Source organism: Oryzias latipes, chromosome 2 (assembly GCF_053564925.1).
Source record: "Oryzias latipes strain Hd-rR chromosome 2, Olatipes_Hd-rR_3.1".
NCBI lineage: Eukaryota > Metazoa > Chordata > Actinopteri > Beloniformes > Adrianichthyidae > Oryzias > Oryzias latipes.
Window position 1 is genome coordinate 39,336,652 of NC_136238.1, and position 25,172 is coordinate 39,361,823.

General features: G+C 41.2%; 2 protein-coding genes across 2 annotated transcripts in view; one reads left to right on the forward strand and one right to left on the reverse strand.

Annotated features, from left to right (window-relative positions):
• The window catches only part of LOC144987153 (uncharacterized), a 157,815-nt gene that overhangs the window by 106,182 nt on the left and 26,461 nt on the right, over positions 1–25,172 (forward strand). The window lies entirely within an intron of this gene.
• LOC101175222 (NGFI-A-binding protein 1) lies at positions 1,094–16,344 on the reverse strand. The gene is made up of 8 exons (XM_023964220.2): positions 16,046–16,344; positions 12,307–13,109; positions 12,092–12,225; positions 9,728–9,779; positions 9,065–9,184; positions 5,955–6,126; positions 4,310–4,477; positions 1,094–4,224 (listed from the first exon to the last, which is right to left on the reverse strand). The coding sequence occupies exons 2-8, from the start codon at positions 13,105–13,107 to the stop codon at positions 4,148–4,150; spliced, it is 1,524 nt and encodes a 507-aa protein (XP_023819988.1). The 5' UTR covers positions 13,108–13,109; positions 16,046–16,344; the 3' UTR covers positions 1,094–4,147.

The following is a 25,172-nucleotide window of genomic DNA, read 5'->3' on the forward strand; positions in this document are numbered from 1 at the left end:
ATGAATTTCGAAGAACTTCCAATAAATGTGAATTCAAATATATATGCAAACATTTTTCCTTCATTTTCCTTTCAATTCTTTAACAGTTTGAATTAAAGTTCTTTGAAATAAAATTATATCTTAACAAAATAAGCTTTGCATTAATAATGTTATGTTTATTTTGTTTCACCATTATTTGTTTTGGTTGCTTCTCATGTATTACTAATTGTTGTTACTTCAGTCTGAACAAAGTTAATAAAGGTTGGAGCGCCATCTACTGGAAGTAGGCGATAAACTCCAGGACAAAAACATAAAACAAAAAAAATCTAAACAATTCATCAAAACTAAACTATCTTCATCTGTTGTTTTATTATTTTGAAATCCTCAACATTTTATTTTGGCAAACTTCCTCTTTACTTTTTTCTTTCTTTCTAATAGCTCTTCATCTAAAGCGCAGCCCAACCATCTGGAGAAACTTTTTATTTCAAAATAAAACCCCTGCACGCATCCATACAGGCTGCAGAGGTGAGAACAGGAAACGGAGAAGAGCGATGAAGAGGAGGAGCAGGCCGCTCCCCGCCGAAGCTGCAGGGAGCAGAGAGGCAATCATTCACAGACGCCCACGCCTTCTCAAAAGCAGTCAGTTTCCTGTTCCCTTCAAAAATGAGGGTGACTGGCGCGCTTCCCTCCCACGCCGCTCAGCGGCTGGCTTCTGCCCACTTTTGCCCGTGGAGCCGCCGCCCACCCTCCAGCCGTTGCCCCGGCAACACAACATCATCAGTGACTGTGCACTGGAAGGAGAGGAGGAGGAGGGGCTGGAGCCACGGCGTGGGCGTTCATGAGCGCAGAGAAAATGTGTCTAGGCCTGTGCACGCGTGTGTGTGTGTGTGTGTGTGTGTGTATGTGTGTGTGTGTTGGGGTGGAGGAAGAAGATGATGGGAGGTTTGTGAAAAAGGACCTGCGTCAGAGTGAGTCATCAGCCACTTTCACAATGTGTTGATGTGACGCTGATGCAAATGGCCGGAGAGGCGCAGGGATTCATCCGAGGGCGGAAAAATATAAAGAAATAGGAGATCTTCATCGCCACCTTCATCACTCAAACAGCACCACACCGTAGAGTTAAAAAAAATAAAGTTTAATGTTCATGTGCCGTATAACAAATAAAATATATTAGTGTTTAAAAACAGGTGCATAACCAGGTGAAGCCTAATCTATCACTGGACGATAAACGGATTCCCAGCCTGATGGCAGACACGTGAACACACCACTGACTTACATAAATATTGCATCGGGGGCTCCAGGGAGAGCCCAACTATGATGGACGAGGGGGTTGTATTTACAGGAAAGACACGCACAACCACGCTTTCTACTTTTACATGGTTTCAACAAACGCAGGCTATAAAGCTCTTTTTTGGTTCTTTTTTTTTTTTTTAGATATAGCAAACATGTTTGTTTTTTCTTCTCTACAACACAGAAACACTGTTTTGACACCAAAAAATTACAGCTAAAGTTACACCAGACAAGGAAAAAAAAAAAAAAAAGATCCCCCTGCTGGACAGATTAGGCTATCGGTTTGTATTTACAGGCTGCTTCTCCTTTATAGTTTCTGCTGGGAGACTCCTCCACCACCACCCTCGCTGGTAGATGCGTGGTTTCTACTCAACAACAGGTTGTTTTGTTGGTTTGTTTTTTGCTAAATTACAAAGTGAAATGAAACGCTTGGCCTCCAGCTTGCCAGGAATGAACGGCGGAGGTCCCTCGCTGCTACTCCACTGTACAGCCTCGCCGTAAATTACTTTCCGGAAATATACACAGGACAAGAGCTGGATGGTCGAGGGGGGGGTGGAGGCAAAAAAAAAATGGGGGAGGATCCCCGCCTCTCCTGGTTGCCCGTTTTGAATGACACAAAACCTTTGCAAAAACTACAGGCGGGGGCCACATTTTAACTTGTCTTTTTAAACTCAGTTCAATTCCTCACATACGAATCCTCATGTGAAAGACCCCGTTGCTGTCATGGCTATCATGTACCGTATTTTCCGCACTGTGGCGTTCACTTAAAACTGTTAATTTATTTAAAAAAGGACAGAGCGTCTTATTTATGGACTGATTCTGGTTTTGTTTACTGAATAAACACGGCGCTCTATCAACATATTTGGTTGGGTGTTATTCTAAATATGCTAACGCGGCTAACATGTAGCAGTGTTGAAAGGTTCTTTTTCTTCTACATGTTAGAGTAGTCACAGTAACATTTGTTTTAGCTGTAGTAATTTTTTGTTTTACATGTTGCAAACTAGGTTGGGAGTTATGAAAATGCTAACGTGGCTAACATGTAGCAGAGTCGAACTGTTTTTATTTTTTCACATTTTACTAACAAGGTTGAGGGTTAGCGTAGTGACGGTAATGTTTGTTTTAGCGGTAAGAGTCTCTTTTCATGTGTTGCAAACTAGGTTGGGAGTTATGAAATTGCTATCACGGCTAACTTGTATCAGTGCCTGACTTTTAGTTTTCTATGTGTTACTAACAAGGTTGGAAGTTAAGTAGACGTAGTTGTGTCGTGGCTGTATTTGTTTATTTTTGTGTGATACAAGCAAAGTTGGGTGTTATTCTTGATAAGCTAATGGGGCTAATGTGTAGCGGTGTCAGACAGTTTATTTTTACGTTACTGACAAGGTTGGGAGTTAGCATTTTTGCAGTAAAATTTGTTTTTGTGTAATCAGTCAGTTTCTGAAGTCTTGCAAGCAAGTTAGGGTGTTTCAGGTATTTCACATATATGCTAACGCTTATATGTAGCAGTGCCAGACTGTTTTTTATTTTTTACGTATTACTAACAAGGTTCGGAGTTAGCGTAGTCGCAGTAACATCTGTTTTACTGGCATCAGTCTATATTTTAATGTGTTACAAACTAGGACGGGTGTTAGTGTGAAAACACTAACTCGGCTAACATGAAGCCGTGTCGGACTAATTTTTTTAAATTTCTTAAAGCATTAGCGTAGTCACAGTAACACTTTATTTTAGAGGTTTCAGTCAGTTTTTTACAAGACGCAAAAAAGATTGAATGTTATTGTCAATATAAATATGCTAACACGCTAATGTGTAGCGTGTCACAAAAGTCTAGCATTACTGTGACTGCAGTTAATAAAGTCTGACTGACTGATGGACTTATCTCTGACTCTTTTGTCTTGCTTAATGCGCTTTATATATTATACCTAAGTTAAAAAACAGACCATTTATTAACGGTACGCCTCATAATCGAATTTGTCCTACAGTGCGGAAAGTACGATACATTTATCTTTTTGTTTTGCTTTTACGGAGAACTGTGGTGATGAAGACTTTATTCTTGAGTGGCACCTTTGCTGCTTCATCATTTTTAGAATCAACTTTATTTTTTTGTATGAAAAAATAACATATGCCCTCACAGTAAGCTACCACTAGGGTGTCGCTCTTTTAATCTTTTCATTCGTATTGATGGAGTTCCTTCTAAAAAGACGGATCACTGAATGAAGGAATAAAATCTGTCCCATCTTTTGTGGAATGACAGCGGATTAGAAAAAACGCCCTAAATTGGTTCAAACTAATACTAAAAAAAAATAAAAATGTTTTTGAGACCAAATATTTGGATTTTGTACAATCACAAACAAAAATGTCAAAACAAAAACACCTAAGGGCTTGGACATGGAGGAAGAGGAACTACTTCTACTTTCTTTAAATTGTAGAGGACTCGTTTAGTGATGGATTATGGAGAGGACAAAAGGGGGCGTGTCATAGTGTTATGACATCATAAATATGAGCCGAACCTTTCCATAGGTCAGAGAAAAAAACAAATCTGAGGTTAAGATTCAGCCCCCGCATTTCTCCACATAAAAATAAAACTTAAAAAAACAACAGAAACAAAGCTTGACAGAGGTAAAGAGTCTACTCGCCGCAGGACACCCCTTGGGGCAAAGGGGGCGTCCCAGCGTGCTCTTCATGTGCTTTGGCAAATTTTGTAAAAAAACAAAAGAGAAAAGGAAAAAAAAGGAAATGCTATCCATGAGGCAACATCGGTTGTTAAGGCTCTACTGTGGCTGTGCTTGCTTAGTATCTACTGACGGGTAGGAACTGCATACTGTCAGGTATGAGGAGGACAACAATGGGGTGGGGGTGAGGGTTGGTGGGGAAGCGGGAGGCACTATGTTGAGTCTTCCGGCTCTGATTTGATAGTTTTCTTATCCGTTGAGCTTGGTGCTCGGTGTGATGTTCCGTTTTCTGAAACAAAAAAGAAGAGTGGTATCATCAGCATAGAGGTTTAGATTAAAACACCAATAGAAAAATTCGAGGCTACAGCACCGACCTGTTGCTTGTGTTTTGGTCTCATCTGTGCTGCTGATGTTGTTGTTGTTGTTGGTGTTATGGTTGTGGTTGTGGTGGCGCTTCAGCTCATTGGCTAGCTGCTTTCCTAGCGGGAGCTCCCCCTCCTGCATGGTCTGACTCACAACCCGCAAGTTGATTGGTCGATCATCTGCAAAACAAAAATAAGCAAACATTACACCTGCGAGAATATGAAGCCCGTCCTCTTCTGGAAACAAGACCCGCCCTGGAAAAAAGATTTAACACAATGACATGCTTTTCGTTGTGTTGATATATTGTGTTCATATATTACAACTAAACCAAAAACGTTTTGTATTGTTTGCATACCAACACTCGTTAAGCAGACGCTTTTACCCAAAACCCCTGACTATGCTGGGGTTAAACCTTACAATTAACATCTAAACAACCGATTAGCAGAAAACCCATCAAGCCAAACTAGAGATATTCACAATTTTATGTTAATTTTGTTGTCAGAACCAACCCATCAATGCCTGAGCTTTAACTCCTGTGTTAACGTTCTTTAAATGATTGTATCACTAATGCAATTTATTCCAACAGATTCTGAAAGCAGACCAAAGCAGCTTTGCGCCGATTTGGAACAGTTTATAGTAGTAAAATGTTTAAGTAATTAGCGCTCACTAACACATTCTGATGCAGGGAAAAGCAGCTTTGTGCCACTAGGCAACACTTTACAGTAGCGAAATGTTCACGTAATTAGCGTAAGCTAACATATTCTAATGTAGCAAAAAAGCATCTCTGCAGCTATATGCAACACATTTTAATGTAGTAAAATGTTTCCTACTTTGCAGTGGTAAAGTGGAATCACGTTATTTGAGTTCCGGTAGTTCAAAGACCCTGTGTCTTAAAGGGATGATATTCTTCTTAGTAATGTTTGTCCAGAAAATGTAATTCATCTAGCTGATTTTATTTTTTTTTATTTTTCCTTTGAATACTCATTTATTTTTTTATGAATATTTACAGTAAAAGGTTTATGTTAGAGATTTTATTAAAAATCAAGATTTTAGGAAAAGGAAAAACGTAAAAATAAAAAAGAAGGAAAAGAAAAAGACAAACAAGTTGGGGAAAAAGCATAAGAAAGAATAAAGTAGAGCAGATAGAGAGAGAGAGAAAAAAGAGACACCCCCCTCCAGGCAACTGGCTGGAGGTAAACAGGCGTGGGCGCGATAATTACAGGTGCATTGTGGGATTTGTGGGAGCAGCTGTATAATGAGCTGTCGGGAGTGGGTGAGGGAGGAAAGGGATGAAAATGAGACGAGGCCTGGAGGACAAGTGCGATCCTGAATTATGATTTCCCTCCACCCCCACCCGCCACATCCACGTTTGAGGAGTCAGATCAGGAGAGGAAAAAAAAAGGAAAAGATGACACCTACGGGCGCCGTTTCTATCCACTTTTCTGTGGCGTTCATGTCACCAAACGAACACGACTACATCTAGGTTCTTTTAGGTCTGCGCTGGTTTTCTGAGGACAGCAACATCAAAGGTGATTGCTTGAATGTGGGTGGGGCTAAAGGAAAATGGAAAAGGATGCAGCCCGAACTCCAAATTTGCCAAAATAAGAGTATGGCTGGGGGCAGAGGTGAAGTTCCTGGGAATAAATGAGGTTCTACCTTGGCCGTCTCTGCTGACGTCGGCGGCGGCGACACCGTTGGTGTTCTGAGCGTCGCTGAGGTACTTCAGGGCGGCAGGGGGGATCCTCCAGTCTAGTGCCTGCAGGCGCTCCTGGACCGCGGCGTCCTGCAGAATCTCCATTTGCCTTGCCAGCAGGCGCTCCAGCTGCATCTGCAGGACAGAGAATCAAACCGATGACCCTAAAGCAAGAAAAGAGGTCCTTCCCCAAAAACAAGAGGATGTGTGAATACAAAAAAACCCCCACAAAGAATAACGGAAAGTTTGTAAAAAAAAAAGGGGGGGGGGGGTTAAAGGCTCAAATCTTTGGCCGTTACATTCAAATGACCATATAAGGAAATGGAGTTCATCATCATTAAAGCGGTCCACCCACTCTTTTTGGGGTTTTCCCACTCCCCCACAGCGGTTGTTGTTTTTGTCACCATCACATAAAGTCTGCAGCAGTAAAAGGCAAAGAGATGTTTTTTTTTCCTCTTCAAAGAACCTGATCCTTATTTGCCCAAAACGCTTCGTTTTTGTTTTTAGTTTTTTTCAGCCAAGATTATCCTTCCTGATTGAGATCACTGTGCCACCAACTCCAACCACAGGGGGCGTGGTTGTCAATCAGCCGGGTCTTCTTTTTTTCTATGATTACATGTGGCGTTCAGGTGTTGTAGGATCTTTTCGAGAGATCTGCAGCAGCAAAATGTCAGAAAATACACATTCTGTAGCTCAGCAGAGGTGGGTGGAGGCTGTCTTTGTGGGCGGAGCCTGTCCAGGCCACTTGAGCTCTCCAATCAAGACCTCAAATTTTCAAGAAATTTCAAAACAAATTAGTAATTTTAGATATTTTTTTAAAGTAACTATGTTTTATTGAATTTTATAGCATTTATGTTTCTTATATTAAAATGTATTTACCCATTTTACTTTCCTAACTCTCCTTTATTATTAAGGAAGTGCTCTACAAATTAACAAGGACTCAATTCGATTTTATTCAAAATTATTCTGCCACAATGAAATGAAGAACCGTAAACGATTCCAAAGCTGTGTTTTTGTTTGCTCCAGGGTTCGTTAACTTAAGTCAGCTCAAACCTCGGAACTTCCCTGAAGAGCTATTTAATCATTCTCCAAGTTCCTGATGGCAGTGCCAAGATATTTATTCATTCAAAATCAAACATAATACTTTTAAAGTAGTTTAAAAGAAGTTGTAGTGTTTCAATTTCAGTTTTACTAAAATTGATGATGCTAACTTTGATCACAAAAGCTCAGCTAGAAAAAAACAAACTTGCAGAGGGACTCTACATTAATGCATATAGATAATGTATTGATGAATATTCATCTTAACACAGACAAAATCAAAGGAATTTTACTTTCTTAAGTTGAAACCAAGCAAAAGAACATTAGAAAAAAAAGGGAGCCCAAAACGAGGCCCTGAGCAACCCCACAACGCAGCCATGTTAGCAAACTAAACAGGTAAATTCTATTAATTTTCTTTTTTAGGTTTAGGCATATTTTGAGTCAAACAATATCAAAAAACATTTAATCAAATACAAATTTTTATAATCAGCTTACATTGTTTAAAATCTGTACAACTCTTTGGCTTTAAATTTTTAGTTTTACCAACAATGGTAATGCTAACTTAAATCAACAAATGTCAACATCTATAAATTACTGAATTTATTATTACTGAATTTTAACAATGTATCACAGAATATTATCTTTACATAAACAAAATCTAAGGTAATATACCTTTTGAAATTAAAACAGAGCAAAAAATAAAGAAAGGGAGCCTAAAACAGTGCTCTGAGGAACCCCACAGGGCAGCAACATTAATGAAAATTAACAATGAATATTGATCTTCACATGAACAAAATCAAAGTTATTAAACCTTTTTAAATTGCAACCCAGCAACAAATACTCAAAAAAAATTGGGAGCCTAAAACAGAACCCTGAGGAGCCCAACAGCAGCGACTAATTGCAGGCTAAACAGGAAATGTCTATTGGTTTGATCTTTTCTTACTTGTTTTAGGCATGTTTTGTGTCAAATGTAAATAAACAAACTTTTAAAGTGTTAATAAACACTTTTAAAGTGTTAAAAAAACTTTTACCAATTATACTAATACTTATGATGGAAAGGCTCAACAAAATCTCAATATCCAGAAAGAAAACTTCAAGAAGGACTTATCATTAATAATTGTTAAGGATGTACTAATGAATATTGGTTTTAATATAAACAAATCCCTAAGAATTTTACCTTTTTAAGGTAAGCCCCAGCAGAAAAATCTAAAAAACAATATGGACCCTAAAACAGAACCCTGAGGAACACCCAGCAGCTAGTAAGGCGGGCTAAAAAGGAAACTTTTATCTGTTTGTCCTTCCTTTTTTAATTTTAGGCGCATTTTATGTCAAATGTAAGCAAATCAACACTTAATGATGATTGTTTATTTGTCATTTTTTTGGTTAGAAATCTGTACAGTTAACAACACTTAACAATAAATCATCACTTGGTAAAATTAATAAATTAAAGTGACTATGGGAAACAGTCAACGAAATGTAAAGAGCAAGCGCAGCTCGCAATCACTGTCAGTTAGTTTCTTTAAATCCCAGCGGGACGCCTTCTTCCCCCTCGCTAGTCGACCCGACGGCCCGCAGCGCAAACGCAGCCATGAAATCCCTCCCTCTATTCTCCTTAGTGCAATTCCTAAGTAAATCCCATCAGCGTGACAAGTGGAACTGCCGCCGCACCAACGCCGGCTGATGGGGCCGAAACCCTCGCCGGAGATGACAGCGAATGCGTCGTGTTCATGAGAAGAGGCAAAATGTGTCTCCTCCCACACGCCGCCTCTAATGAGGAGAAAACCAAGTCCACAGAGGAAGAATGTTTTTTTTTTCTTTGCAAACATCAAAATAATTTTTAAAAACAATTTTTGTTTTCCAGAATTATCAAACTCTGAAAAATAGAACTTAATTAGACCCACTTTTTCCTTTGCTTCCTCTTATGCAACACCAGCGTGATTTAATAATCGTAATCTAATCGTGATCTTACTTTTTTTTGCATAAAAAAACAGCTGAACCCCTAATGAGGACGGGTTAAACCACTTTTAAAACCTACCTGTAGGTTTCGTCCAACCGTTTCCTCCCCTTTGGACTTGGCGCAGGCCAGCTGCTCCCTCAGCATCTCCTGCCTCATGTGGATGGCCTGTAAGGCCTCCTGGATGTCAAAGAAGTTCTCCTAGTGGCAAAACAAACAAAAAAGGAACAGACTTCAACTTAAGTAAGCAAAAAGCGTTTCTTAGGGGTCAAAAACAACAATATTTCTGTTCTGATTGTTCGGTTCTGCAGGAATTTCCCTTTTCGGCGGCTCAGAGCAGCTTTTGCGAACAGGTGTCTGTTCATCTGCCGCTCTCGGCTCGGCCTGAAGTCCCCGCAGAGCTCGCCGCCGCCACATGTTTTCAATCATCGATTCGCACGCTGAGAGGAGGCATTCAAAGACGCCTCAAGAACGAGAGTGCTGGGAAAGGAGAGCTGAGAGATCCCTTTGTAATCGGTTCAAGTCTGCTGCTGCTGCTCTGAGCTTTTTCCTCTCTGATTAGCCAACACAGAGCAGCTCTGTCTGCCAGAGCTCCATTTATCGGCAGCTAACCAATCAGGAGCTTGAAAATCGTTACAAGCATAAAACAGCAATTTTGCTGGCCGTACAAGAAAAGACGTAAAACAGTTTAGGGGGGACACAAGACTTTAACAAAAACGATTAAAGAAAGTTGAGTTTGGTCACCTCTGTTTTAATCCTTTTAGGCGAAGGTTCATCTCTGTCACCACACCGAGACCTGCACACAAACAGAAAGCCGAAAACTCTTTACTAATTCACATTTAAGGGGGTTAAACGGGGAAATTTGAGGAAGAAAAAAAACCAAAAAGCTCATTTTTCTCAAAAAAATTGATTAGCTAAGGACAGTTCAAGGCAATACCTAATAATTATAAATACTAGTACGAATGCTACACTTGCTAATCGTCATGCTAAAAAAAAATTAAAAACGCAAACCTAAAAGCAAGAAAATTTAACAGAGCTACAAAAAAAAAGCCAAATGATTGAACCTATATTTGTTAATTCTGATATTTTTGAAAAACAGACACTAAAAAGCGTAGTCTTAATCAGTGCTAAAAATGCTAATTAGGATGCGACATCTGTTTATCAAAATGCTAAAAAATAACTCTAAAAGACTGAAAGACAACTAAAAGCTAGGAAGTTTGATCAATGCTTAGAAATGCTAATGCTACATCTGTTCCTCACATGTTTAAAAAACTAAAAACAAGACAACTAAGAGCTAGAAAAGTTGCTGAATGCTAAAAATGCTAATAATAATGATAGATTTGTTTAAAAAAAAACTCCAAAAAATGCAAGACATCAAAAAGATGGAAAGTGGTTAAACTAAAAAAGCAATTTATGATGTTATACATGTTACCCAAAATGCTTAAAACATAAAAAAATGAAAGACAAGCTAAGAAAATTGATCAATGCTAAAAATGCTAGTTATGATGCTACATTTGCTAATCACTAAAATCAACTAAAGCTGTGTCCGAATGCCTTCACCACTCACTACATAGAGCACTATATAGTGTGTTCGCCATTTTATAGTGCTGTCCGAATCTACAATTCCAAAATAGAGAGCCCTAGAAATCTCCCAGAAGTCTCTGCAAAAAAACAGTGTTCATTGAAGCTCCCTAGATTGGCGAATATAGACCACAATGCATTGCGTCTGAAAAATTCTTGCCAAAAAAAAAGAATTTAAAGGTATTTATTTAATAAATCACCAATGTTTTTATCTTCAGAAGACAGTAGATTTATAAATAATCGTCGCAAAACGCTCATATCAATTAGATTTTTACTTTGTGAAATCGCATTTGCGTTTAAAAAAAAAGTGGTGAATAGTGGTGTCTGAAATGCTTTTAAAATCCAGGGTACCACATAGACCCCCACTATAGAGTTTTTTAGTAGTTAAGGTGGGAATTCGGACATAGCCTAAGTAATGCAAGACAAGTTCAAGCCAAGTTTTTGAAACCTAAAAATGCTAATTTAGGGTGCTACATCTGTTTATTAAAATGCCCCCCAAAAAACTAACAGACTGAAAGACACCTAATAGCTAGGAAGCGTGATCAATGCTTGAAAAGGCTATTAAAATGCTAAAAAAAAAAAAAATTCAAGAAACCTGAAAGGCTAGTAAAGTGCTAAGAATGTAAATTAGCATGGTCTGTTTGTTAGCAAAAATGCTAAGAACTTGAACTAATCAAAAGTGCTGTTTCTAAAAAGAAAAGGCAAATTATGAAGCTATATACAAAAAATGCTAAAAACTCAAAATAATACAAGACACCAAAAAGTTAGGAAATTTTATCAATGCTAAAAATTAATGATTAATGCAAGACAAGTAAAAGCTAAATGCTTACAATGCAAATTATGATGCTATATTTGCTAATCAGATAATATTTTGACTTCAAATAATGTAAGACTAGTAAAAAGTAAATGTTATCAAAGCTTAAAATAAAAAAGCTATTTGTAATGCTACATTGAATAATTATAACGCCAAAAAGAAAAAAAGAAAAATTCCTCCTACAGCTAAAAAGTAAATCAATGCCTAATATGGTAAATGTAACATTAAACGCTAAAATAACTGAAAAAAATGAAAGACTGGTAAATATATATATATAGATATATATATATCTATATATATATAATTCTGCACAAAGTAAAGTTCGGAAATTAAAAACAAAAATGAAACTCTTATTGCTAATTTGAGTTTCATATTAAAATGAGGGCAACATGCTAAATTTAGCCATATAAATGTGCTTCTCTTGAAAGTTTAAGCTTTCTTTTATCTTTTTTATAGAATTTTTTTTTAAACATCTTCAACAGGAGAAAAAGCTAAACATTTATGACAGTATTGTTGTCAACAACCTAAAAAAGTTGAACAACTATTTCTTTAATTATGCAAAGTCTGCAGGAGATTAATCTGTGTCATTTCAAAACGTCAGACAACACTTCCTGTTTTTGTGTCCTACAAAAAACCAAAGTCGGGACGTTTAAAGTGAAGCGCAGAGTAACGTTGTGCCGCCTCATCGTGTTTTAGTGCGGGCCGGTTCTTACTTGCTGGTCCGGTAAGTGTATTTGTAGGTGACCTCTCTGGAAATCTGCCGAGCCAGTCCGAACAGCTCGTCCCGTCTCGTCAGCAGCGCCACGTCCCTCATGCAGAGCTGTGCCGCTGCTTCGTTCACTGTCAGCTGAGCGTGGCAAACAGAGAAAGGTGTTATTGCAAACTTTTTGAGTCGAATTCATCATTGATGTTCTGTGTTTCCATCCACCTCATGCAGTGTCAGGTGTTTCCCGTCCCTCCTCTTGGAGTCAAAGCGTCCGTAGATGGCGCTGTACTTCCGAATTTCATCCTCCCGGCGGGGATCATCGTCGCTCATCTCAAAGATGTGTCCGATCATCTTTGCCAGCTTCTTGTTGCTCTTCAGTTGGTCTTTGACCTCGGCCAGGTCTGTCTTTGGGAGTCCAGGAGCCATCCGGTCCACGCACTCCAGGACCGACTGTACCGCTGCTGCATCCAACGCCTCCAGAGCGTCTCTGGGTGAGGATGGAGAGCCCAGATCTGACGGAGACAGGCTGTGCTCGCTGTCGTTGCTGTGACCCGACCAGAATCGGACCTCGCTGCTTCCCTGCAGGGGCGACCCGGCAGAAACTTTGTCCCTGGCCACATCCAACTTCCCTGGGTCGGAGCAGGCGGCAGCGATGGCTTTGGGTAACTTGACACTGGCGGTGTTGGCTCTGTCTTGAGCGTTGAGCAGCGTGGGCGAGCCCTCGGGCAGCTTGTAGACGGGGATGCTGCAGACCGGCAGCGAAGTGAGCGGCTGGTTGAAGATGGCCGGGTTGGTGACCCAGTCTCGCAGCGCTTTCTGGAGGCGGCGCACGTGTAGAGGCTTACTAGCCATGCCGACAAGAGCCATGATTTCCAGGAACTCCTCCTCGCCGGCCTCGCACAGCTGTTGGACATCGTCACCACCTTGCTGGATGAAGGCTTCGTAGTAGTAGAGCAGGTTGGCCCGCTGCAGAATCCGGTAGAGCTGCAGCTCACCCAGGGTTCTCGGCAACACAGCCGCCATACCTGAGGAAACATCAGACATGGTGCCATTACCTAACCAAACTTGGACACACATAGACTTCTATTTAGTTCTCATTTTCTAACTGCCAAAACAACAGAAAGCTATGGACATCGGTTGGGTTGTTGACCTCTGACATCACTCCAACTTGGTATAGGAGTCGATCATCGATTGTAGAATCCTTTTTTTTGTACATTAACTTGAACTTATAGTTTAGCTTTTTATTAACTGATCAACAAAACTTAAAGGCAGAAGAACTGTAGAGCGAAGGTTTGGCTTTCTGGTCCCAAACAATCGGTACATCCTGGACTGGTCTCAAATCCATTGCAGGACTACACACTCTCAAAGTCACACCTAAGAGACCATCTTGGGTCTTCAATTAACCTACGAAGGATTTGAAGCAGGATAACCCTTATTTCAGTGGTCCGATACTTTCACGGACCAGTCCATAAAAAGTCATAGGTGGCTTTTAATTATTTGAAGCTTCCGGTTTTTGCATGTCTTTTTTTTTACTTCGCTATCTTAGGGCTTTTAATTTAGGGGCAGGAGCAGCCGCCTTACAAAGGTAAGTGGACACATTTAAGACACGCGACAGAGGTGAAAGTATTGACAGGCGTCAAGAGTGAGTGATAGGCGGATGTGTTGGACAGAATCCGGTAGTTTTCTAAAATAAAACTAGCTTCAGAATCAGAAAACATCAGTCCATGCCTCAGTAGTTGCAGACCACTGCCCCACCACCACACAACCCTCAAACTGACAGCACCTGAAATTTCCAGGCGGTCTTCCAGACCCTACTTAACATCCAAGATCAGCCGACAAGACGTTGTGGCACCAAAGATCACAGTTTCCTAAAAACACTCCATAATCTGTTCGGTCTTGTTAAAGTTCAGAAGCTAAAAACGTAAACATTGATTTGTTTCATTAAAATGTACTAAAGTTTAACCCGTGTTTTCGTCTCTGTGGATTAACTGCTCTGTGAGAGCCACGAGGAGGCCTGCTTTTGACCCTGCGGGGGCCCGATTGACAGAGGAGTGGCAGACAGCCGGGCCCGGCTTGCTGGAAGGACCACATACCGCTCTCCACCCCTGCAGGATGTGTAGGCGGTGGGCTCGCCTCACCCAGAATAAGCCCTGGGAGCCAAGAAGGCGTCAACTGAGCTGAGTAAAAAAAAGACGACAAACTCAGAACGAAAGAGAAAACCTCAGGGACAGGGTCCTGAACAGGTTCTTTCAGGTTCTGGCAGTGGAGAAGAAGGTCTGTTTGATTCAAAAACAATGAGACAAGTTTGTATACCGAGTGTCCAGACAGTTTTCTTCTAGCAAAGACACTCATCCTGACGTCACGGCTGATGTCTAGCCGTCTGTGCCGTTCATGAATTCAAAAGTCTGTCATGAAAAGCAAAAGATGAAAGGAAAAACAAAACCGGAACGACCTGAATCTTTAAAAATCCGATTTCATTTCTAAAGGATTGGAAACAGAATAGATTGCATCAGTTCCCGTCATTTTCAAGTATGTACTTAAAACCCCAACATAAACTGATTTGTAAATCAGAAATGGATTTCCCATCATGTGACCGAGACCAACCAACCAGAGCGAGGATGTAGAGGTCAGCGGACCCATGACTGTGCTTCCAAACTCCTATGTGTCTCTTGCCATTGCTGATGCAGAACCTATTAAGATCTACCACCCACTACGACTCCCATCGTCCACTGGGACTCCTACCGTACTCTAGGACTGCCATTGACCACTACGACTCCCATCGTCCACTGGGACTCCTACCGTACTCTAGGACTGCCATTGACCACTACGACTCCCATCGTCCACTGGGACTCCTACCGTACTCTAGGACTGCCATTGACCACTACGACTCCCACCGTCCACTGGGACTCCTACCGTACTCTAGGACTGCAATTTACCACTACAACTCCCATCGTCCACTGGGACTCTCGCTGCTGTCATCCAGACTGTCATGTCCCACAGACAATTAAAGGGGCAAAGGAGCATCCACTAGAACTAATACATCGTCCAATAAAAATTCCCACTGTCCACTATTATTCTGACCGTCTCTTGGAACTTCCACAGTCCACTAGGACGCCCACTGTTGACTATGACTCCCACCGTCCCTACAGTCCCTATAGAAATCCCATCGTCCACTATGACTCTCACCGTCCACTAGGACTCCCGCCACCCAACAGAATTCCCATCTTTCTGTAGGTCTAGCCTCCCATGACCCGTAGACACCATAGGAGCAAAACCTCCTGGGCTCCTGGAGTGCCTTCAGGCGCTCTCACCTTCTGCTCTTGAGATTAGTTGTGATGCTGAAGGCTGAAAAAGGCTCAAAGTCCTTCCTGATCTTTGCAGAATCAATGCCGCACACATCAAAGGCAGTAAAGCTTTCAGATCAAAGCCCTTTAGTCCTCTTATCTCACTTTTTAGTTGGATTTTTGCTTTGTATCTGTCTAAATGTGATTTTTTTTCTGTCTCTCTCCCTTCACCTTTAAATAAGACGCGGACAGGCAAATTTGATTTAATCTGCAGATTGCAGAGGCGCGTGACTCCTTTTGGATCATCGCCTCGAGCCAGTTTGGCGACTTTTCACCTGGTGCGCGCGCGCGCCCCGTGGATTCCCGGGGCGCAGCGCAGCGCAGCGCGTGCTCCGTCACGGCCAAAAGAGAGAATCCGATGATCCCACCGTTTATTCAAGAGGGAACTTCCTCATTCGCTCAACGAGGAAGCAGACCGCACGCGCGTGGAGAAATCCCGTCCGGTGAGCGTGACGATGACGATCGGACTCAACGCACCTGCAGGAACTATGTGTGCACCCCCCCCCCCCCTTCTCCTCCACAACACAGCATCCTCTGATGATCTCTTTATACTGTTTGTTTTGCGCTTCTTGCAGCAGGAAGCGTGAAAAATATAAGTCAGAAGTAAACGCTCCTACCTGGTGAGTTGTTGGTTCAAATACCTCTTCTTTTCTGGTTGCTCCTCTTCACTGTTTATCAACACAAAGCTGTCAGTTTGTCCAAACGGGTCCCGGATTCAGTTCAGGAACTGCTTTTTTGTGAAGGACTAATTCAAACACGGAGCGACTGCGCGCGTGGAGCTCCTTCGTCTGCGCGCAAAATTTTCTCCTGCTGCCGAGGAGGAGGAGGAGGAAAGTGAAGAAGAGCCGCTGACCTCGCCACGGCTCCGAGTGCGCACCCTGTGCGAGCGTGAGCGTGTGTGAGTCCTCTCCTCCTCTGCACGAGCTCTAACGTCAAAGCGGGGTGGGTGACGTCTCGCGCGCACTTCCGCGTGCGGTTACAAAATAAAAGCACGACAAAAGAGGTGGAATCCTGCACAGTAAAAATAAATCGGAATTCTTTCAGCATCACTTTTAATTCCTCAAAGCAATAATGAAAAAATCCTTCATTGAAATAAATGATCTTAATTTTTTATCTTTAAATTGAATTATGATGGTCACCTTTTAAAAAAATGCATTTGTGATCATAAAAAAAATAAAAGTTAAAGTCTGGCTTTTTAGAAGTCTATATTTTGGGTCTCCTCTTCCTGTTTCAGAGGGGCATCAAAACCATGACAATCTATTAAAGATATACAATATGTAGATATTATGTCTTCGTTAGGTTTTATTACGATCCCGATATTTGAATGGAAATACAGGTTCTCTTGCTTAAAATGCTCTGGGCATATCATTCTAAAGCTAACATTCATGGGTAGTTAAAGCTGAATGAACATTATTTATATATATATATATATATATATATATATATATATATATATATATATATATATATATATATATACACAATATAATAGGTCTTTATCATATGTAATATACATGGACTATGATCAAAAACACAAGAGAATTAATCAAAACTTTAGATCTTAAAGTTCCACTGAAAGGTCAAAAGGTCACAATAGGTTCTAACAAGTAAATTTACCAACAAATGGTAAAAAGTATTAAAGTACTTGTTTGTTCATCTTTTTCCGTTCATTCTCTTTCGGGGTCAAAGGGCTGCTGGAGCCTATCCCGGCCACTTGTGGGCGCAGGAAGGGGTCCTGGATTGTAAATAAAATTCAATAAGGACCCACACTTTCACAGCAGCAGATTTGATCCAAACCAGGATTTGTTTTCTTGAATAGTCCGTTTATTTAGGCAGATGTGAAAGTTCAAAAACTCCTGCATGCTATGCGTGAAAAATCGGTTAGACATATGTGAAACAGTCGTGAAAATCCACAAATTTGCGTATGCATCTCCCAAAAATCATGGACAACTGTATATGATTTACGTGATAATTGAGTATAAACTACGGAAAATACGTGATAACTGCGTAATTCTCAACCAACCAAAAGTTTTGAACGGTTCAAAACCGAATCCACGTAAAGATCCGACGGCCGAAACTTTCGACTGACATCTGCGCACATCGGCGAATGACGAACACTGGAAACACTTATGAATGTATCACATGTGTAGCAAAAGACCGAAATTTCATATGTGGAAAATGCACAAAATGCACGTAGTGGCTGTGCGAGACGGCCTTTAGGTCGTGTCCGTATTCCCTCACTACTCACTCCTTAGTGCACTAAATAGGGCGCACGCCATTTTGTCTTGGTGTCCGAATCAACAATTCCAAAATCCAGTTCCCTGGAAATTAGCAGAAGTTTCTGCAAAAAAAACCAGTGTGCATCGATAATAAGATTAGCAAATATAGACCATAATGCATTGCATCTGAACAATTTGTCATTTGAAAAAATGCATTTTCATTTTTTTGTTTAAATCTTTATCATCAGATCACAGTGGATTTATAAATACTCTTTGTAAAACATTCATACAGTTTGGTGACACAATTTTTACCATTTAAAAAAAACAGAATAAAAAAAGTGGTGAGCATCCATGCTCATTAGATCTACAAATAAAGCCCAAATGCACTGCGTTTGAACAATTTTTGATAAAATAAAATATTTTAACAATTTCTTTTGTAAACCATCCACATTTTCATCATCATAACACAGTTTATTTGTAAATAGTCTTTGTAAAACATTCATACAATTTGGTGACATCATTTTTACCATTTTAAAAAAAGATCAACAAAGCGTGATTTTCGAATTGCTTTAAAATTCCAGGACACCAGAGAGTCCTGCACAATTTTTTTTTTTTTTTTTGTAGTTAGGGAGTAGGGAAGGAATTTAAATTCAAAAATTTCCTGAAGCTTTTATTTTGTTAGCACTTCCTGCTCCTGTCATGAGCGCGCGTGCAGCTTCACGCAGGCTGCAGAGGAAAGTGGGATATTCCGCGCGGTTGCCACAGAGGCTCTCTCTCGCTCCGTCTCTCTCTCTCTCTATCTATCTCCCGCCCACGCCGCTCCCTGTGTGACGCAAATCCGCGCGTGGGTGGACACACGGGGCGTGGGAGGCTTTCTGCACGGAATACCAAACACAGGCAGGTTGAACACCCACAGAGACGCAGCCGCTCTGCACTCTTCACGCTCTCAGATTAACTGCGCACGCGGCTCCTCAGCTGTAAATATTGTTTGATTTGTCAGTCAATATTAGAACTGCTTTCCCTCGTTCCCGCCTCACCTGAAAACATCGAATTTATTAATTATTTTTTCATTAAAACAACCACATATTCTGGTTTCTCTTGTATTTTTTTATGTTCGCTTATTTTATGTTGAGTTTGTGAAAACAAACTGCCAAGTTTGATCAGTTTTCAGCTTTTTTTGTGCCCTTTTTTGAAGTGTCAGTAATGTTGACTCGCTCCTGTTTGTTGCCAGGTTTGACGCTGACCCCTTTTTTGGGGCCAATTAAACAAGTAAGTACAAAGCGCCAGGTTCATGCTGTTGATATAAAGATTTTTTTGTTCATTTTTTTTCACAGCAACTGCTTTTGAGATATTTACCCAGCCAGCAAAGCCAGGTGGGGCCCTATATGGTTCAAAAGTGAGCAGAAAATGAGGACCCCAATTGGGTTTGCCCAGTTTCTGTGGTGTTCCCAGCCATCTTTGCCCCCGTTGGCTAAAGTGGACACTCAGTGGGCTGGCTTGCTAAGCTAGCCAGCCGCCCAATTGCCAGTGTAGCGAGCTCTGCCGCCAAGGGTCCTGCAGAGCAAGCGAGTGGCTCCGCCCAGGGGCCAGCAAAGCAAGCTATGCTGCCCAGTGTGCGGCTAGCTAGCGTAGCGAGCCCACTTAAGCCAATGTGGGCAAACACAGGTGGGGCCACTATGGAAACTGCGGACAAACCCATTCGTGACCCACAATTTCCACCCACTTTTAAACCATATGGGCCCACTTGGCCTTGCTGGCTGGACGGGTTAAACTTCCCGAATTCTTGAAATTAATTTTGACTTTTAATTATTTTTAGCTAAAATTTTGTCGCATTTTATCTTTTATCAGGTTGGAATAGTTGGGTTCCGTTTATTGACTGTATATGAGAACTTGACCGAGTGACCCCTCCCCCCTCGAAATCCAAACAGGAAGTACCTGCTAACTCCAAGAAGCCAAGATCCTGTAGGCTTCTATAGCTGTTAAAAGTCTACAACCATCAATATTTGTTAATAGTCGTCATGTTCTAGTGAACACTATTTTGTTTTTGCATTTTTTTTTGCTGTAGTGCTTGTAATTTAAGTTAAAAACTGACCAATCGGATGCCTCGATAAAAGTAGGTGGTTCTGTTTGACAGATTTCGTGTTATCTGCTTTATGTGGAAGGGGTGTGGACTTCCGACGACTCCTCATTAGGAAGTGGTTGCTATAGAAACAATGACCAATTCAGACCAATCGCTTCTCACTGACGCCGTCTGGCTCCAACATGGCGATGTCCGTTTTGCAAAAAAAATGTCAACTGAATTAGCTTAATTTTTCGATTTTTTTCTTCATCGCAAGTTATTCAAGTAATAGAATGACCAATGAGATGCCTCAGTAAAAGTAGGTGCTGGCCCCCACGTCCAACGTTTGAAACGTTTGACAGATTTCATCTTGCCCATTTTCTAGGGGTTCCAACAAGCTCATTTCTGTTTGGGAAGAGCGGTAGCTAGGCCGGCAGACTAAATTAAAACATTTGTCAACTTCGTAATATTAGCTTATGCAATACACGTAAAAGTTACACATGAATGGTACAGGCTTCAAAGTCTATTAGACATACTTGGAACAGTCATGAAAAAACCACAAATTTGCGTATGCATATCTCAAAAATCACACACAATTGTGTAGGATTTACGTAACAATTGTGTATAAACTAAGTAAAATAATCATAAACTGCATAATTCTCAACTGACCAAAAATTTTGAACAGCTCAGAACCAAATTTACGTAAACACCTACGAATGACGAAACACAAGAAACACTTATGAATGACCTAGAACACGCATGTATCACGACAGACTGACATTTCATGCGTGACAATTACGCAAAATATACTTAGTGGCTGTGTGACACGGCCTTGAATCGTTAAGAACAAACGTCTGGAATCTGTGTTCCAAAGGGCTTACAACACCCAAACATACAGAGACTTCTTCATCATTCTCTCCCTGTATTCTTTTCCAAAACATTCCAAAGAAGTGATGTATTATGGGTAATTTTTTGTAGTCAAACATCTAAAAATTAGACGGATCCGTCCACTTATTGGTCCGTCATTCTCCTCGCCCGGCTGGCCCCTCCTCCTGGCGTAGGCTGGAAGATGTCACCAACATAGAGACACCAAACATCTGATTTTCCTCTGTGATAAAGATCTCGTCATGTAGCTTTGAAGTGTACCAGCTAGCATCACTCAAGCCATTTAAAACAGTGGTATTTGCATATTTTGATGTGTAATGAGTTAGAAAAGATAAGGTCTTGAAATGCCAGTGGATGTCCCGGCAGCAGAAGAAGCGATGCCTCCCTCTGACTGCAGAGTTTTGGGGGACATTCCAGGGCAACAGACGTGTCCTCAAAGCCCTCGGAGGCAAACCCTCGCGCCTGTTGTTGCACTTTTTTTCAATTTGAAAACTGGAAGTTCCTCTCAAAGAGAGAGAGAGAGCGAGAAAACCTCTTGAGATCAGAGGCGAGGAAAGGTTCCCCCTCGTAAGATCAAAGCTCCCATCCCCCAGAGCGGGTTGTGCGTGTTTTGATTTGGCGCTTGAAAGGCATGGCGGTATGACGGTGACGGCCGTTATCTGCGAGAAGGATCAGAACAACCCCAATGGTGGTCATGTGTGACCCCGCCCACCCCTTCCTCCGTACACGCCGAGGGCCCGCACATGTGCGTCAGTGAAACACGCCCGTATGCAAATCCGCCATTCACATTTCACAATTTTTACAGTGATGCTGACGGTGCATGCAAATGGGTTCCAACTCAGGGGGAGTGGGTTGCAGGAAGCCAATGATGCAGCTTTTTTGTCTTTGGCTGGTCTCAAGTGTTTCTCCAGAGTCGTCTCCGCTAACAGGCGTGTTTTGGTTAAATCTGTACCAGGAAAGTGTGAAAGAACTGCAAAAAAAACCAAAAAAAAAACCCCAGAGTGTTGTTGTCTAATTGATTAAACAGATGAAGAATATGTTTGCTGAGCCACTGTGGAAGCTAATTCTGCATTTTGTTTGTTTTACTGAACAAAAACGCGTCAGCTTTGATCGGGTTTTGGATGTTAAAGATCAACGGGTCGTGAAATTAACCAATTTTTTTTTCAGCCACTCATCTAGAAACAGCTTAAGGTTGTTCAAAAATGCTTAAAATAACATTTAAAAAAAGACTCCACCCCCCTGCAAATGGTCATAGTGGAAGATTCCTTTGATCCAAAGTGCTGCGTGACTTTTATAGATATGTTTTTGTTAAATGTGTATCAGGAAAGTGTGAAAGAACTGCTTAAAAAAAAAAACATGTTGGCTTTGATTGGGTTTTGGACATTAGTTAAAGATCAAAAATTGGGAAATGGGCTAATTTGTTTTTTAATTCATATTTTGCTATTTGTTCTTAGGCCTCAAACTGTGAAACAGCTCATGGCAATTTAGAAATACCCACAAAATATTCTCTCTTCTTCTTTTCCATCCAGTCCCCCCCCCCCCCAAAAAAAAGGAAATAAAATCAAATACAAAGATACTCCTCGTGTGTCAAAAGATTCATAACCCCCTATCGTAACAGTAAAATATGTCCAACATTGAGAGGCCTTCAACTCTTATCTGTTTGCTCAGCTGTTGGAAAGGACAAGTTACAAAAAAACGAATTTGAAAAAAAAAGGCTCCGCCCCCTGTGAAGGGTAACCATTGTAACAGATTTTCCTTAAACCAACACGTTCATAGAAACAATTAGAATTCATATATTTGAGCCTCGTTTCCACTGTGCGGTCTGGTCCGGTATTTTCAATGTTTCCATTATAAAATGGACCCATTAAGCTGAACCAAACCGTACCATTTTGGGGCCCCCGTTGGTTGTACTTCCAGACAAAAATGGAACGGACCAGTTAGGGGGGAGCTACTGTTGAAGGCCATTATTTGGCTGAAGGTCATTATGACAACAGAAAGCGCCAAGAAAGCAGCTGCATTTATCTACCGACAGCAACGCAGTCCAAAACAAACATTAATAGATTTTTATTACCAGTCGATTCAAAATTCTTTCAAAAAACCCAAATAAAACAATGATTCTGCCCCCTGCAAGTTATCACTATGACAATGGCTCAACTTTGAATCAACAAAGAATTAAAAAGAAACAAAACATTTTCCTCATTACAACACATTAAAAGGAACCACTATGCAAACAGGATCCACTTTAATTCAAAGAGTGACATCACTTTTATTGGCGTGTTTTGGTTAAATCTGTACCAGGAAAATGAAAAATAACTGCGAAAAAGTTTCTAATTGATTAAGCAAATGCATGTTTTATTTGCTGTTGCACTATGGGAGCTAATCCTGCGTTCTGTTCAATATATGTTTGATCGGGTTTTGGACTTTAGCTAAAGATCAAAAGACTGTGAATTAAGCTAATTTTGTTGCGTAAACACTTCACTACTATAAAATATTGCGTGTCAGTGCAAAGTTACTTTTTTTCAGAATCCGTTGGAATTACGTTAATTACGTAAACAGTTGAAGAGTAACGATAGTCGAAAGAATGTAAACACTGGAGCGAAAGCTACAAAAGGACTAGAAAGATGCGTAAAGAAGAAATCTTATAAAAATAATGAACTGATAGACCACATACAATAAATACTAAAGCTACGTTCACATTGAGTTTGGCAACACGCGTTAAAGCGACCACTTCCAATAAAAGCTCCATGGAAACACTTGTAAAAGCATGTTTTGGGCTTCTGCGTTCAAAACTTGCGATCAGGATTCGCTACTAAAGTTCTGAGACCCGATTTCGTGCTGTACTTACAGAATGCTCATCCATTGAACATGGGTTGTGAGTTAAACCAGTTATACCTCGACCAATCAGGAACTCAGCGTTTCTTTTCCTTCGCAGAACTGCCAACTGTTTGACCATTTGTGCCCGGACAAAATTCTATCATATATCGCAAAGGAGCTGTGAAAGAAACGGCTAGGGCAAGATTTGTGGGATTTGCTTTGATATTTTGCACCAAGCCTCTTTGAACTGTTGGTAGGTACATGCACCAGTATCGAGTAACGACCGTCCAGTGTAAACACTGTGTGGTAACAGCCTCTTCAATGACCCACTTTTACCATGTTCTTGATGTAGTATCTGCTACGCGTTTATGTTTTTTGGGTTAATCTCTACTAAGGAAACATGTGATCTGATGATCCAATGCTACCGTTACGAATACAACTGCTGTCACGCGACGGGGAGGCATTGGCAGGATTTTCAACAGAAGCTGCCACTGCCCAATTTTTTTTTAAATCGTTGCAGTCGTCATGAATGTAGACGGCGGCAGAAAGTGAGGCTGCTGGGATGACGCCTTTAGGAATTTGAGCGGCCAGGCCGGCAGCATCTGTTACTCTTGCACTGGAATGGTGATGCTTTAATTTCATCGTACAATGGACAATGACAATAAAAGCAAATCTATCTAATATATGTATCTCTGACTGAAAAATGTGTAACCAGACGATGGCCGTCCATATCAATCACCACCAGCCACCCGGGTGTATATAAACTCCCTCAACTGAGAACTTTTTCTTCTTCTCCGCCCTTTTTTGTGTATTGTTCTTCTTCTTTGACAATGTTCCATCTTCTTTGTGTTCTTCTTCGCCTCGACTTCAGTTTGTCAATATGCAGGTTTGGGAGTCGCTGTGGTGCTATCAACGCCATGATGAGTTTTGTACAGCGTCAATGCTGTTTCCCTATTTGGACCCACGGTGGCCGGGATCGCCAGATAGACGTCTGGTCATCGCCCGGCCCATGTCAACAGCCCTTCTTGAGTGTCTGCGCTGCTACTGTACAATCTCTATTAATCGGACGGTGGCAGTAGGGCAGGGCGGCAGTCTGAAATTGGCTGATCATCTAACGATTTTGGAGACCGCAGAGACCCTCCTATCAGTCAATTATCATGCTGCTTCCTGTCATTGGACTGCCACCGCGCCACCTCCAAATGTGGTCGGGCGCCTACTGACCAATGTCAAAAATTGTCCGTTCACTGTAAAACTTTTTCTTTAAACCTTAGTGCCTACCACGCGGCAGGTCGCCCTGCGGCCACCTGCAGAATTTGCTGAAAAACAAAATGGACCGTGGCATTTTGGGACATGTGCCCGTAGTCTGACTAGTGGTTTTGAAGAAAAAACTTTGAACTTTTCTGCGTTTTCATTTACGAAAATTTTGTTTACTGGGACGTTCAGCTGCAGCTTCAGCCGTACCTCCTGCTACCTTACAAATCTAGAAACACCAGCAGAAGAAGAAGAAAGGTTACTTCCTCAGTCATCGACCACACCTCCAAACAATTGGTCGATGTTTTAGAGCCCGTCAAAAACCCTCTGCCAGTTTTCTCCCTGCAGAAACTTTTACCACTCCACATTTGTCATGAAGCACAGGGAAGGGAGCGACTACAGAGCGACGCCTTCGCAGGAGTTCAGTCTCCACGCGAGCGCTTCAACTCTCGCCTGATTCCCCATCAAGCAGTTATTTTGGGGAATTAGGCCAGCCGCCAGCCAAACACCCCGGGG

Excerpts from the sequence above, each read along its gene's own strand:
- LOC101175222 (XM_023964220.2), bottom strand. The coding sequence starts at position 13,107 with ATGGCGGCTGTGTTGCCGAGAACCCTGGGTGAGCTGCAGCTCTACCGG. Across the intron at positions 12,226-12,306 it reads AACACCTGACACTGCATGAG|CTGACAGTGAACGAAGCAGC; the intron begins GTGGATGGAAAC and ends TGCCACGCTCAG. Across the intron at positions 9,780-12,091 it reads TACACTTACCGGACCAGCAA|GTCTCGGTGTGGTGACAGAG; the intron begins GTAAGAACCGGC and ends GTTTGTGTGCAG.